Source organism: Solanum lycopersicum, chromosome 6 (genome assembly GCF_036512215.1).
Source record: "Solanum lycopersicum chromosome 6, SLM_r2.1".
NCBI lineage: Eukaryota > Viridiplantae > Streptophyta > Magnoliopsida > Solanales > Solanaceae > Solanum > Solanum lycopersicum.
The window spans coordinates 44149230-44165710 of NC_090805.1; the positions used below are offsets into that span (position 1 = coordinate 44149230).

At 30.9% G+C, this 16481-nt stretch overlaps 2 protein-coding genes across 6 annotated transcripts; both read right to left on the reverse strand.

Annotated features, from left to right (window-relative positions):
• Window positions 1-3606: 3606 nt before the first annotated feature.
• Window positions 3607-6934, reverse strand: LOC101254305 (SUN family protein SUN18). Of its 4 annotated transcripts, none has more exons than XM_026031600.2 (4): window positions 6463-6934; window positions 5059-5475; window positions 4475-4681; window positions 3607-4391 (listed from the first exon to the last, which is right to left on the reverse strand). In XM_026031600.2, the coding sequence occupies exons 2-4, from the start codon at window positions 5470-5472 to the stop codon at window positions 3795-3797; spliced, it is 1218 nt and encodes a 405-aa protein (XP_025887385.1). In that variant the 5' UTR covers window positions 5473-5475; window positions 6463-6934; the 3' UTR covers window positions 3607-3794. The 4 variants fall into 4 exon arrangements, with proteins under 4 accessions (XP_025887385.1, XP_004241751.1, XP_019070079.1 ...); XM_004241703.5 differs by having other exon boundaries at window positions 5059-5482; window positions 6463-6881; XM_019214534.3 differs by lacking the exon at window positions 6463-6934 and adding an exon at window positions 6180-6318 and having other exon boundaries at window positions 5059-5482.
• Window positions 6935-10174: 3240 nt separating this feature from the next.
• Hxk2 (hexokinase) lies at window positions 10175-14850 on the reverse strand. Of its 2 annotated transcripts, XM_010324011.4 has the most exons (10): window positions 14711-14850; window positions 14221-14499; window positions 13386-13536; window positions 13115-13297; window positions 12641-12715; window positions 12365-12520; window positions 12161-12259; window positions 11929-12059; window positions 11085-11166; window positions 10175-10778 (listed from the first exon to the last, which is right to left on the reverse strand). In XM_010324011.4, exons 2-10 carry the CDS (start codon window positions 14490-14492, stop codon window positions 10437-10439), a joined length of 1491 nt encoding a protein of 496 aa, XP_010322313.1. In that variant the 5' UTR covers window positions 14493-14499; window positions 14711-14850; the 3' UTR covers window positions 10175-10436. The 2 variants fall into 2 exon arrangements, with proteins under 2 accessions (XP_010322313.1, NP_001234406.2); NM_001247477.2 differs by having other exon boundaries at window positions 10260-10778; window positions 14221-14725.
• Between the last annotated feature and the right edge of the window lie 1631 nt (window positions 14851-16481).

Consider the following 16481-nt stretch of genomic DNA (forward strand, 5'->3'; position numbering starts at 1 on the left):
AACTATCTATCAAATCAACTATTAATCATTGCTGATTAGAAATTCTGGATTTTAGATTCCATTTAACACTTTCTATGCTTTTATTTTTTTTCAAAAAATTGCATTTTTTAAATCACAAGTAATATTGTGTTGTGATAATCTTTCATTTGATTATATGTCTTAATCTTTTGAATCGAAATAAAAAAAATCGAATCAAGAAGTTAATAATTTCATTAGTTATATAATATTTCGTCACATTATATTTGCTGGTGATCATTTTTCACTATAATAAAAATAATTTTTAGCGGTAAAAAATAAACATATTAATAAAGAATGTTAAAGTTTTTAGAGACATGTACAAGGAATAATAATTGCCGTTAAAAATATATATTTAACGACAATTGCTAATTAATTATCAATAAAAATTCATTTTTAATGTAATGTCTTTCCCTAATTAAACATGTTTAGGTCCTTAACAAACATCATTTCTCATTTAATTAAATGGTGTGTTTTGTTTGAGCTTAAGAGTCTCGTTGGTAAAGTAATGAAAATTGACGAATAAAATCAAATACATGAGTCTCCATATCATCCCGCCTTTTATATATATATATATATATAAAACATGGGCCACGTTAGTCCTTTACATAACTTTTTTAGCAAATGAAAAGGTGGTATGAAGAATAACAAAAAATGTACTTTTGCGACACGTAGATTATAGTTATGAAATTTTACATTGCCTATGTAAACCCCATATAAATGAGTTTCAAATACTAAAAAACATTACAATAAGGAATCTCATTATTAAATTAAAATAAAATAAAAAGAACAAGATGAGCAGAGAACAAATACGTTGGGGGTCCATTTAAATAATTTATTTTGGAAGTGAGTATAATATATCTCTGCAAATCTAGCAGAAATTGGGGAGGTAAGGTAGGGCCCAAAATATTATTCTATTAAAAAACTTCAAATTGAAAGGATGAAAATACAGTGTTTAATATTTTCAATTTCTGTTCATGATGTCACTAGGGAATATTCTTGTCCAAAACCAGTGGAATAAATTTGAAATTTGAAGAAACGAATCACAAATACATAATAACTACTTTAATCGGTCGATTTTAATTTTTTGTTTTGTTTATATATTTAAATTATTTTATAATAGAGTAAATGTTCTTTTAGAACCTTTTAATTTAATTATTATAATTTAAATTTGCACATAATATGTTTAAAATTATCACACTAGAAAGCATTTTTATACAATTTATAATTTTTATATATTTAATCATCACAGAATTTAAAAATATTAATATTTTAAATTTTGTGTTAAGTCAATCGAATTATCAAAAGTAAAGCGGAAGGAGTATTATTTTTGGTTGCATAAACAATGGATAATGGATTGAGAACAGTGCCTGCCTGCTTGATTTGTTAATTTTCACGATTTTGAATTATTTATTGTCAACTCTAAAATAAATATTTCAAAGTATTTTTTATTTGTATGTTTGTATTTATTAACTATTATGAATTTTTTTTAAAAAATAATGATTAATATAAATATTTTATTACATAATTTATGTTAATTAATGTATAACTTTAGATTTTGAAAGTTTATATAAAAAAACAAGTAATTAATATTGAGAATGTACGAAAAATTATATAGCATTTTTTGATATCTTAAAAATGAAAATCCAATTTTGAAATAGTAGACACTTAATACTAATACAATTTCTCTTCACGCCCACCTTAAAAATTAGAAATCTTTTCAGATTACCTATTTATCTCATTTAATACACTCTATTTATGTGCTTATTTATTAAAATTACGATTAATGAAGGAGAAACTTAATAGTAGTTACATTTTAAAACATAATTAATTGAATAAAATAGTTAATTTTTATTTAGATTTTACAAAATTGATAAATAATTTAATATAGATAGTAATACGGATAGAAGAAGTAATATCTTAAGAAATATTTTTAAAAATACGGATAAATAATTTAAAATGTAAGAATATTTATTTTTCTATTACATGAGCAAGGACTAATAAGAAGGTACCTAGAAGGTTAACTCTATGGGAAATAGATAAAGTATTTTGATATAAGATTTTTGGGAAAAAAACATATTTGTCAAAAGTATTCACAATTTTCCATACAAGAAACATGCATCTTACTTTTCAAGACTAGATTTTATTACCATACGCCTTTTAGTTTTTATGCACCTTACCCCACCACAAACACACAAACTCCTCATCGACCTAAACAAATATTTTCTTCCATACATTTTAGTTATTATACTTGGGAAAAGGATACCATCTAAACTATTTTAAAAAGTCTAGATATATTTTTATTTAAAGTTTGGCTTGCTCATGTTTTAATCCAAATATATTTTTATGGGCGCTAGTTGATATACTGAATATATTCACAATTTATTTTTCTTTTCTTTAAATGTCACATGAAATAGTCATTTCATTTTGACCTTACCTCACTCATGTCATTTATATGAAATGAAAAGAGATCAATTATGCCCCTAAAAAATTCAGTTAAAAAAATGTTGAAATTTAAGGTTATTATATTTATTTTTGGATAATGTTTATTTTTTATATTTTTTATTAATCAATTACTCATTTTTGGGATTTATCAAAAAAATAAATATATTTTAAAAAAAGTGTTAAAATTGTTGAATTTAAGGTTACTATATTTATTTATGAATTTTTGGTGTTAATTTAATATTTTTTTTCATATTTTCTTTTTTGATTAATCAATTACTCATTTTTGAATTTTATCGAGAAAATAAAAATTAAACAAAATTGTTGAAAATGCATCGGATAATTTTTTTAAAAATTGGGTTGATTTATGGGTCAAATTAGGTGTTTAGGTGTTTGAATTTTTTAGGGGCATAATTGATCTCTTTCCATTTTCATATAAATGACATGTGATAATGTCAAAATGACGTGTGACATTTAAAGAAATAAAAAATGAGATGCATATGTCCGGTATACCCACTATAGGCGATAATGGCATATCTGGGCCAAAATTTGAACAGTGAGGACATCTGTAAACCAAACTTTAAACGGAGGGTATATCTAGACCTTTTCGAATAGTTTAGGGGCATATTTGACTCTATATTTGTTCTTTTTTTTTAGTTGAATCTAATTATTTTCCATTTTGAAAAATTAAGAAAGGATAAAATAATTTTACATATTATATGATTAATTTATTAGTTTGAAAAATGTAGAATTTCTTGAAAATCTTAAGTTTTTAATTCATTAACTTCATAATTAATAGATCTAAAATGATAAATTTAATTAATTTTTTAATAGATGTGTCGATTTAAAAGTTGACAAGTAATTAAAAAGAGAGGGAGTAGTTGATTTATAATAATTGTGCTGATTCAATTTACATTAACTTCAAATACATGTTAAAACTTCAATTTGAACGCAATCCTAAATAAAAAGGCATAAAAAGGGTTTTGACGCCCTTATATATTTAATTAGGTGTATTTTCAAAGTTTTGATTTTTGTAATGGGTGTAGTCAAAAGGGCCGTTTCATAATCCAAGATTCACTGGAATTAACAACTTTTGTGAGTCAACAATGTTAGAATGCTGAAGATTGATAAAAAAAAAAAAAACTTACATTGAAGAAGAAAGATTGATTCATAAAAAGAGTGTCAAAGAATTTACACAAGCACACCGTTCATTCTATCCTAGTACTAATTTGTCACCATTTCTTTGAAAGGATAAGCACTAGAGAAGTTCAACCTTATCTTTCTTCTCTATACATCCAACAATATCTTATAATCTATGATTCAAACCCAAATATTACTCAGAAACAGTACTCTTCTTGCACTTGAGAACATGACTTTTGCATTCTAACTCCACTAAAACTTGTTCTTGATGCCATTATTTCGTTCAGCGACAGCCTCTTCTTTGGCCCTGGCTCTGGTCTTTGTTTTGGTGCACTATGGGACCGTAGCTTAGCACGAAATGACTGTGTGTTAGACATGTAATTAGGAAAGTTGGCATAAGCTCGGAAGTATCCATCACCACAAATGCTTTTGGCTGGTGTAGGTGGTGCGTTGGACCGTCCAGAACCTGCAAACCGAGGAGTAGTTTGTGCAGAGGCAAACTTGCATTGTTCGTCTGCTAGAAAGCTCCAGTTAACATCCTGAAGATGACGGCAATCTGGGATTGATAGACGAGCTGGAAGTGGACAGGGGAGTGGTGATGACATAGCTTGAGAATGCTGCTCATCGCCAGATTCAGACATACAAGCATTGTTCATTCTACGCGACCTTGATTTGGTCCTGAATGTGTCAATTTCTACAATTTTTGGGCTTTCATCAAATCCATCATACGATGTATCATTCGAAGTTGAAAGCCTCTTGCTATGGAATTCACTTCTATATTCATCAAATCTTTCCTGCCAAACCAAAACAAAAACAGAACATTAACTACTCCTCAATTCACACAACTAAAATAAACCCAGGGGAAGTAGATTCTTACAATGGACCTCCTAGCTCGGGTCTCGGGTTGGTTTCTAGTGTCATTAGTCATTGAACGACGAGCTCTTTGAGATCGAACAGCAGCCTGCGCTCTGATGAGCGCCTGCATACTGTGAAGAGTTGCAGCTGCTCTTTTTCGCACAAGGTAGCCCCTTACTAGAGCCTGCAATTTCACCAACCCTTTGAGAGCTCTAAGAGCTTTTCTAGCCTGCAAAAAAAAAAAAAAGGAAGCCCAGAATTAGATCTTGTATACTAAACAACTTTAAAGACAATGAAACAAACATAAAAGCAAAACAAAAAGGTGAAAAGTGAAATGAAACTTCAACATCACTCCAAAGACCAAATTCAAATACTACTACTACAATTTCAAATTTCAAATTTATTGGATGGCATTAAATGAGGGAAAAGTATAAATGTTGCATAGGTAAAAAAAAAAAAGACAATAATTTCATAGACCAACATGAAAATCAAAGGCAATAGGACTGTTCGATTAGAATGTTCGGAAGGAACTTTGCTGACATTTTAAGCAACCCTAAAAAACTTATTAAATAAAATGATTCAAAATTTTCAACATTAATGACTTACCAAATAACCCCTGAAAACAGTTTGAATCTTAGCAGCAGCCCATTTCTCCCGCCCACCTGTAAACATAGCACCCCTGCCTTGGCTAGTCAATCTCACCACCGCAACAGCCGCCTGCGCTGCAGCTACCGCGGCATCTGCTGCTGCCGCAGTAGCTGCAGCCACAGCAATTGCGTGCTTACTCTGCTCCTTCTCATTCTCAGAAATATAAGATCTCAGCCAATTAGAATCCACCGCCGGCACGCCTCCCGGAAAGTTCACCGGATTGTCACCAACACCGATGGATTCTTTAGACGATTTACCAAAACTCCATCTTTTCTTATCTCTCTTATCGGAAGAATTCGACATATTGTCTACATTTTCTTTGTCTTTCTTCATCCCAAGCAACCCTTTGAACCATCTTGAAGCTTTCCCCATTCTCTACAAACTTAAGAAAATAAATGTGATAAAAGAGAGATATATAGGAGTAAATAGACAGAAACTTTACATGTTGCGAGCAACGAAGTGATGAGAACAGAACATTGCAGTGTGGAGGAAAAAGTTAATAATAAAAGGTATCAAACAGTATATAATAATTAATACTTGGGTTAAAGATTGGATTTTTATTTTTTTTGGGGAAAAAATTTCATACTGACACAACCTCGTGAAGAACTGAGAAACAAGACAAAAAGGCGTGGCAGCAAGAAATATGTTTTTAAAAAATATATTTATATAATGGGGGCAAAAAAGATTGAATGAAACTTCACCACCAAACAAACAATAAACTACAGACCCAAAAATTAAAAAAAAAAAACATTGAATAAAGTTTGAACTACAATATTTTAAATTGATTCAAACTATTGCCTCCTCCTGCAGTTCAAATAAGGTATTATAACTTCCACCAGTAAGAAACTCAAGTAACTTACATAAAGCATAATCATTTACCTGCACCCCCAACCCCATTTCTTGGTCAAAATAAACTCAAATTTAACAGACAAAATCATCAAAACTGCAAAAAGTAGTAATAATCACCGAAAATGCATGAAACTTCCAAAAAAAAATCTTGTTAATTTCTCCATAGCCCACTGTATTAAAGATTATTTTTTTTTAAAAAAAAAGAACCAAACTTTCTTCACTTTTTTTACCTTAATAATCTCAAAGATACTTTACTCTCTCTCTCTTTAACTTTCTGGAGCAACGTGAAATAAAATAAAAATGAAGAAATACATCACCCCCATTAAACCCCACCACCAAATTTTTCAGCGGCTGACACAACCCCCGTGAATTTGTTGTGGATATAACAGAGACCCATTATGAGGCTTTCTTCTTCTTGAGCTTTTAAAAAGAAACATCCAAAACAGGATTTGCAAACAGACCCAAAAATGAATTAATCTTTTTTTTTTCACTACCATCATTAAAAGCACTTACCAAAAATGATAGCTTGAAATTCGATCACTTGAGTAGTGTACGAGCCAAAATAGGTGTTAATAGAAAAAAGATCCTTCCGATATGGGTCTCCGTATAAGCAGCTGATTTTTTCATTGACTTAAAACGATTTGTTCAGAAAACTCTGCCATTGAAAAAAAAAACAGAGGAAATGGTGGGGAGAAAGCAGATCTCTCTGTTATCTTTTAAGTATATTTTTGGAAGACGAGGAGTAAAAATATATATAAGTGTGAAAACAATTATATAATCACTCAAATTAATTGGACATAATTAATTGGTTAATTGTTTTGAGGTGGTATATAGAGGAGTTTTATTTTTTCAAATTTCCTACAAATCCGGGGATTTTGAATTAAGCAGCAGCCTATGGTATTAGGGGTTGTTTTGTAGCTCGTTTTGAAGCCACATATAGCAGCTCATTAAAATGTATATTATTCACCCAGGAAAAAAAATATCTAAATACATAACGTATTTCACTATATTTCATAAAATTCTCCAAAAAATTACACAAGTTTCTACTTTATGTAGTTAGTAGAATACATTATTTTATGCCATGTATAAATCGGATACATCACTTATGCATCGTATAGATTGGATATTTTACTCTACGTGATACACAAGTTGGAAACATTACTTAACATGATGTATATAAATACATATAATGTATCGAGACGTTATTTTATGTGTTGTAGGATGTATCATTTTACTTGATGTATCAAGATATACGTGATGTATTATCGAATAATATATTTAAAATTAAAACACGATATATTATATGTTGAAGGATGTATTCAAATTGAAATGTGATATATCATGATGTTTTAAAATGGATTCAATTTTATTAAATTTTAAAAAAAGTTATAATTTAAAAAAGAATATTATTGTGCTTTGTGATCTTATTCTTCTCCAAGATCTGATGCTAAATCCATCTTTCGTTGAAAAATCAAATCATTTAGCTAGGGCCGGATAGTAGTCTGAAACCGACTTCGACTTGGACCGTGTTCTCTAAAACCCGATTAATTAACTGGACCAGATTCCCCTGCAACATACCCTTTCTCGTAATTAACTTTTAGTATTATAAAATTTGTGTAAAATCTACATGAAATTAATATGAGATTATTTATGCTTTACAAATTTTGCCTTACTAATACATATATATAAATTAAATGCATTTACATAATATATTATAAATAAAATAACTAAATTCTCCATAAATTATTAATTTTTTTAGTAATAGTTAAAAACATCGTCTATCTCGATATAAAATAATAATAGTATATATTTTCCCTTGCATATGAATGCATCGGTTACGTGAGATTTTAAATTACAAACAATACTTACATTTGTTTATACATAGATAACTTTAATAACTAGCCATTTATTCATTTTCACTTATTCACTATATTAAAAATAATTTATCAATAATACTTGTTTAGTTTGAAAATTAAGAAATAATTTACTTGTTGGTGTCTATTTAACAATTTATTGTTAAATAGTCCATATCTAATATATATATTTTTTAAATATTTTATATGGTTTATTTTATTATTTTTATTTTATATTGTGTATGCTATTTTTCGTATTATTTTACAAAATTAAAATAAAATAATAGTAATAATTTTGTAGGATTATAAGAGAAAAAGCAACAGTTAAAAGATTTAGACCCTCCCCCCAAAAATTAACAATTACTACATTTTTCTTTTCTTAATTTTTATATTATTTTATTTTGGTTTGAATTTTTAATTTTTTAGAATATCATAACAAAAAAAGGATAATAATTAAGATTGAATCCAAAAAATAGGTAACAAATAACAAAATGATTCATCTTTTCAATATTTTTCAATAAGATTGATTAAAAATTTGGATACGCACTTTTTAATTAATTAAGTTAAAAATGTAATTAACATTTTTTGTACTAGATGTTTAAAATTATCTTTATAAAATAAATTTAATATTAAAAGCACATTGATACTTGTCATTTTTCGTAATTTGACTCTAAAAAAAGTATTTTTTTTTAAAAGACTTAATCAAACACAAACTACTTATCAAGTACACTTTTCAAATGAATTTGTCAAACAGAAATTATTTTTTATTTATTTATTTAAAAAATACTTTACTGAAAAGCTATTTTTGAAAAACGCTTCTAAAAATAAGCAGATTTTAATAGCAATATTGAATAGACTCTTAGTATTAGGTACTGGAAACTGATTTAGAGAATAATTATTTACAATTGAGGGTAAAAAAAACATGGAAAAATATTTTCTTTTTTGATATTTTAAAAGTTATAATTAAAAATAAAAATTTATTATAGAATATGTACAAGTAAAAAACGATAGGAAATACATCCAAAGATTAATACAATATATTCTATCTATTATTTATTAAGATACATGTCGAGTCAATAATGAATAATTATTATTGCGCAGAGAACATATAAATAGAGAAATTAATACATAAATTATTTTTTACTATCGCTACCAAACGATTCATTAGGATCTCGATTAAAATTAGAGATCTAGGTAATTGAAGTTTAGTCAAAATAATTTATTAGTTTTAAAATATAATCTAATATTTATAAATTATTTTTAAGACTAATTTTAGAAGGCTAGAATTGTGAACTGATAAACTTTTAATTTACAGGTGGTAAAAATGGTAAGTTAGTTATGGTGGAAGCTCTCGATTTCTCAGACTTGGAAGATAAGAGCTTATCTTTTCAAATTTCAAAAAAAAATCTTTCTTTAATTGGTTCAGATACTGTAGATCTCATTGAACTGCAATCACCCCTTATATTTTACTTATAATAGTAGTAGATTTGGACTTCTATTTGAAAGAAAAAAAAGTATTTTTATATTATTCTATAATAATTTTAAGAAAAAGAGAGAGAGAGAATGGCAGGTCAATTATCTATTATAAGTATAAGCTTAAACCTTAAAGATATTATTAGTTGATCTTTCGTTATTAATTTTCGATGGCGTACGATTGAAAATCGTGTAATCTAATCTTATTAACCTAAATAGTAATACTAACACATTAATATATATATTTTGGTGCATACTCTAAAAAAAGATAAAGTAAAGTAGAGTTGTCTAAATCCATCCATATTTAAGACCCCAAAAGGACCACAAAATTATAACTTTATTTTTGAAGATGAGACGATAAATTTGGTTCAGCCATTAATCAATCGCTGTCTTTTTTATTTATCTATAAATTGATAACAACTCCCACTATCGTTTACTTCGATGTTTGATGCAGACTAATTAATATATCATGATTGAATTTGAGTTATATTAATTACCATGTGTATATGAACTGTGAAAGACTTTTTCCACCTCTAGATTTAAGTTGCCATATCAAATGTCGATTTATCAAATAAATCTTCTCTTTGATATTAATTTGTGAATTATATAAATTTATGTTTTGTTTTGTGAGTATAGATGGAAAATGTAGCAAAACGGACAGCACCAATAAAGAATAGTCAAAACTAATAAAGAATGCACTTGAGAGATAGAAATGAGGTTTACGTAACTCTATCCTTTTATGTTTTTATGGAGCTTTAGCAGATCAACGATTTGAAATAGGCCCATAAAGAAGAAAGGAAGAAGCAACAACATATACGAGAGAGTTGCTTGGATAGTAAGCATCCTCCCTCCATGTTTGGTTGCGGGTTAAACTAACATGTTAGTTAAACAGATAAGTCTAGCAATGAAAAAGCACACCATTTTATTAAACCCTACAAAATTTAGTTGCAGTTGGAAAACTAAACCAAAGGGGAGAATTAGCAGTTTGCTGAGTTCCATATAATTTCTTTGCACCCTTTTCCAGAAGAAATATGTTGGCATTCCCAGGAATAATAAATCTGGAAATAATTGTTAGAAGAACAAAAAAGAAAAGGCTAGAGAAAAAACATAATATAAAAGGTAAATGGAGTTTCCTCTAGCTAAATATCATTTTGATCACTCTCACTTGTCTTCAACATACACAGAGTTGGAGGCCGCGAGGAGTGCAGCGCCAATGCCAGAACCATCATTCGCGTGCTTGAAGACAATGCTTGTTGCCATTTCCTTTCCAAGCAATTCAACCAATGTGTTTTCCAAGCACTTGCTGTATTCTGTATAGTGCTCATACAATCCGCCATCCATGGCTACCACAATCTTTTCTGGACCACTTTCCCTCGGTGTATCCTTTCCCATCTTTTTGATAATGCCCAAGATACCAGCTGCCGCAAGTCTGGCGCCACGTGTTGCAACAATATTACACAGCTCAACAACTAATCTCCTTGTCTTCAAGGAGGTATTGGATATCTGAAATAGGATGAACAGAATATCTAGTTTCAATTCAGGTTGTATCATCATATCAAATCCTAACAGTAAAACTAATTGCTGTAAGGGAGAAAAACATCAACAGTTTGATTTACACTTCCTTGAGATCCAAAATTTAAATTTGATTTGTCGCCATCAGTCCTAATTAAAACAATTTCTCTATTTGCTCCAAAGCAAATATGATATTGTGCAAACTTTTGTAGAAAGAATAATAGCCGCACCAAATCAAAGGGCATAACTTTCTCTTTTTTTCCTTGGGAGGTATTGATAAAGGGGAAGAGCTAATACCTCTAAGATATCCTTCAACTTGTCGCCAACCACTCTCAAATCAGAGGATGTGTCATGATGCATAGCAGACATTTCAGGTGTCCTGCATATATTTTTTTCAACTGTTATGAGAGCATCTGCTCGAATATAAAAACGTAAACATGACAGACATCAAGCGGACAGCAAACGACTATTCAACTTTTGGATTGAATAATATCACCTTAGTTAAAGCAACTATAGCTTGATTGTGTGACTGTAGCACATTTGCTAAAACAGCAAAGGATGTCATTAAAGAAGGGATATAATGTAGCACATTCTTTATAGACTGAGTAGCCTGAGAATTAGAAATTCACACAATCAAGTTATAATTGCTTCAACTACGGTCATATATCGATAACTCTCATTGTTCAGTACTCTTTTTCTTGTCAAAATTCCATTATCTGGAGTTGATTGATCCTCAAATACTATGGGGTACGTAAATAAGTATGTATCCTCAGTAGCATATTAGTTGTTGGATGAAATTATTTTTATTGCAACTCCAAAGCAAAAAATAAACAATAGGCTAGTGGATAGGAGAGTGAAACATGTTACCAAGCAAGTCATAACAGACAATGAATTTGATATGAGGTGTGAGTTGTGTATGGCGGCCAAAGCAATTATGTAGAGCACCAAAAATGTAATGAAAACTCATAAATGCATGAGAAATATTACTATACTCAAGCTTGATCAACTGATAACCAGAACAGCAATAGAATGTAGGCAAATTTGTTGGCCCGAGAAACACTACCTAGCAGTTCTTTGGGCATTTAACAAGTGTGTTTTGCACAAGATGATCACTAATAACTCTATAGTTAGTAAGAAATACCTCAATATGAATGAATTCTTGAGTTTTGGAGGAACTTCCTCGCCAAAAATGCCAGCTTCTTTAGCCATTCTAAGTAGAACTCTGCGTAAAATTTCTCCCAAGTACATACCAGAACATATCTTCTCAAATATCTGTGAGGATAAATAGATATCTCTCTCAGGTTTATCGAGTTGATTGCGAAGTCGAGATTAGCCTAACTGAACAAAAGGTATACAAGTGGATAAGCAATTACCTGTTCACCGGGATTTAAACTATCGGTATCCATAGCATTATCATACTGTGTCAAGGGAAGATGGGAGGACCTAAAGTTACCCCATTCCATATTGATCACCTAGAAAGTAACATGAAAGGACTTCAACAACTATTCCACGGTTGATCACCAAACAAGTGAAATAGAATCGAAACAAGATCAATAGTCATTGAAAAGTTCCCAAACCATTTCTCCAGAGTTAGGCAGAGGACCGTGCCATTTGGGAATTGCCTGAGCCCGTTCCACATATGCTGCATTTGTCCCAGTACCTAATATCACAGCAATGGATACATCCTTATCCGTGAATCTACCACCAGCCAATGTTCCAACAGTATCATTCACCTTTCATCAACAAGTAACTCAAAATCAAACTTTTACAACTAAGCTAGGCAACATACATACAATTTATTCAAGCACCCTTCAAAAAGAGTGTTATTACTGAGTAACATCAAGCAAACTTACAAGCGCTGACACCCTCATATCAATTTCTCGTTTTTGCATTGCTTTTGTCAGTTCTGCAACAACATCTTTGCCAACCTGTCATCCAGTAACTGTGAGAGCTTATTTTTCAGTTCATTAAATATAAGAAGAAAAAAAAAACTGAGAATAAAATTACAATAGATTAAGATAGTTGCTGTAAAATCAACTGCTGTAACTTGCTTGAAATTACTTCTCTTTTATTGGAAACAATGTGAGTACCATCAAAGAATACATTACATTCAATGTTTCGAATAACAAGAAACCAGTGGCATCAAAAGATAAGCATGGTTGATGTCACGCTCTATCATCAAACCCATTAACCAAAAGAAAGGTCAACAGGAAAAGCATATGAGTGATTCAAACTGAAATTATCTCAACGTTGTCTTTCTGACAAATCAAACTTCAACTGCCTAAGAAAAGCAACAAAGAAGATGTAGTTGGGAAGGAAATGGATACCGTGTCATCAATGGAGAAACCTTTCGTCCACCTGATAAGAGTTCCAGAATTGATTGAAGTCTGCATTATTGGGAACGAGAAGGTGAAGCCTAATTCTCTCTGCTTACCAGGAGGTGGATGAAATTTTTCTCCTTCTTCATCTACGAATTTTGCAAGTTCTGCCGCAATATAGTCAAAAAGGGCCTGAAACATATGAAATTCAAAAGTTCAAAATCAACGCAAAACTAAATAACAGAACAGGGAGCAACATTTTGAGCGGACAAAAACTTACTTCTGAAGTTCCAACCATCAAATTTGGAGGAATTGATGCCTCCGCAAATTCTTGATGCATAATCCCACCATCTTTTCCCCCCAACTGTACCCGCAATACTCGAAAATTCGTTCCACCAAGATCCAATGCATAAAAGACTCCTGCTTCATCACTAAATACAAAATTTACCAAAGAAACAAATATTAAAATATTTACCTTTACCAATGACATAGTAAAGTCATTACATGGAATATAATTAAATCACTCCTCTCTCTGTGCTTGTTGGACTGCTCTTTTAGGCAGTGCTAACTTTATTAAGAATTGTTGTACAATGCATTGATCATTAAAAAAATTAGTTTAGACCATATAATCATAATATAGTACATCCAACATGAATTAGACTCGGGAATACAATCAAAACAAGATCATTTGAACTGGAGCAGCAACCTATACACTGCACCATATTCAGCTCTGATGCTACGGATGAAATTCAACAAACTTAGTTTTCCGAACATTGTTCTAGATTGAGTAGCTAGTTAGAAGACCGAAAACACGCAAAACAAGACCAGAGGGGAGGGTCTTATGAACGCGGCAATACAAATTCAGGTAATCGGTATCTACATAGCATAACTCCCAAGCTTAAACATACAAATTATATCATAAAGAATCAACCTTTTACAACATTTCAGTCCGTCATCATCTATAACCCATGAGAAAAAAAACGTAATCGAACAAATGAAATCATTTCTTTAATTAACACCAAACATAACCAATGATTATGATGTATTGTAGTTTTTAAATACATAAAATTCTATTTGAAGAAAGATAAATAAAGGAAATGAGAGGAGTAACAAACCCAGTAGGGAGATTGTCTACATAGCTAATAAGCATCTTGAGCTTGCTGCCTCCTTCAGAGGCGAGTCCGGCGTGCATCTCCACCGTCATAGCATCAGCCACTTGCTTCAGCTTGGCATCTGGGGTGGCACATTTCTCCTCGAATTCCTTCAGAATTGCCCTGGCACGTGCCCATTTGCTCGATTTACCCATGCGGTGGCGCATGACGAGCGCCGCCACAGCTACCGCCGCCGCTGTACCTACCACCACCGCACCCACCGTCGCCTTCTTCATCCTTTTACTATCCGAAATCGTATAAAATTACAGATTAATTAAGGATTGTTATTAGAGTAATAATAATGTTCTTTCTTTATGAATAAATGAGATCAGATCAAGATTATGTATTTGATTAATTCATTGAAAAAAAGAAGAAGAAGGAGAAAAAGGAGGAAACTATTTTAATAAAGGTGAGGGAATGAGGGAAAATCGGCAGAGACAGATGAAGTACCCACCCTTCACACACATATGGATTTCAATCCAACATCATCAAGTCCTTTAATTGCAAAAAGATTCAGTCTTTGATGTTTTAAAAAATCAAAATTAATGATTGAACTAAAGAAATAAATTAATATGAGCTTTAACTTGTAATATTTGGCTTAATTTTAATATTTTTATCTTAATATGTGTTATAAAAAAAATTAATTTATCCAAATACGTAAAAGTTATTTTATATATTAAAAATAAGTCAATCTAATTTGTAGTGTGTATTCTGTTGTGTTGGATACTTTGGAGTTTGACCAAAATTTAATCATCAATCTCTATCGGTTGAGGGCATAGGAGCATGGCATCACCCACCCCAGTTTTAATGTTTTTCACATTTTCCTTGGTTGTGCTTCTTTTTTGTTTTAAAAATAGTGCGACAAGAAAGTCAGTTTTAGGAACTTGTTATATCCTCATTACTTTAATGACATTTAATTCTATTTTCTTTTTAAATGCTCTCTATTATTTATGGTATCTTTCCTTTCAATTCTGCTTTTGATATGTGTTTGCTAGCTAAGTGTCTCTCGATAATAATCTATTCTCTTCAGATCACGTGAAATTTTATTAATGTTATAAAATTTAAGCTCAGAATAATATAAATATAAAGGAAGAAGACAAGAGAAGTAGATGTAGGAGAAGACTTTCTTCTTATTTAAGTATATGTTACAATGGTGAATGATATCTCTATTTATAGTTAGATAAATCAAATAAAAGATCATCATGTTTAATGTCACATTACTAGATACATTTCTATCCCAAAAAGGTTCATATCACCTTGGAAATATATATTCATGATAAGGATAAGTTTATGATAAGTTTAATGGACAATCCACTTAATTCAATAGATTTATAACACTCCCCCTTGGATGTCCATTGATAATGTGCCTCGTTAAAAACTTTACTAGGAAAAATTCAGTGGGAAAAAATTCTAGTGAAGGAAAAAGAATACACATATCTTTTGATACGCACTATTTGTTGCTTCATTAAAAACCTTGCCAGGAAAACTCAGTGGGATAAAACCTCGGTCAAGGAAAAAAGAGTGCAACGCATATTATACTCCCCTGATTAAAACACCAGTTAATTTTTTGCGATGATGTCTCCAATCTTCGTACATTGTGGTTGGTATATTTTTTTTCAAAGAAAAACCACACATTTCTTGAATATGGTCTGTCATTTATCTCAACCAGGCGCATTCTCGACTTGCTTCACGGAGGGCTTTTATTTCTGCATAGCAACATTTGTTTCATTGATCGTCAGGATATTATTGTGCCTCCATATGCAAACAAATAGTGTGTTTGAGATTGTGCTTTATGCGGATCAAATAAATATTCTGCATCTGCGTAACCAATCAACTCTGACTTGAATTCTTCGGAATAGAATGAACCCGTGTCTATGGTCCTTCAAAGATATTCAAGTATATATATAATACCATTTCAATGTCCTTTTGTTGGGGAGAAACCGAATCTTATCAGTAAATTTACTGCAAAACACACATCTAGCCGAGAATTGTTAGCAAGATGCATTAGTACCCTGATTGCACTAAGATGTGAAGTTTTATCACCAAGAAGCTCTTCATCCATGTTATTTTTGTTAAATATCTTCTCTCTCTAGCTAATTCTCTCTGCCTTCTCTCTACATGTCAACGATAGAATTAGTTGGACTAGCGGTCCAAACGCCACCCCCTCCACCAGCTCCACCGGATCCACCGAACATAGTCCAATTTTCCGATCTCAACCACAACAA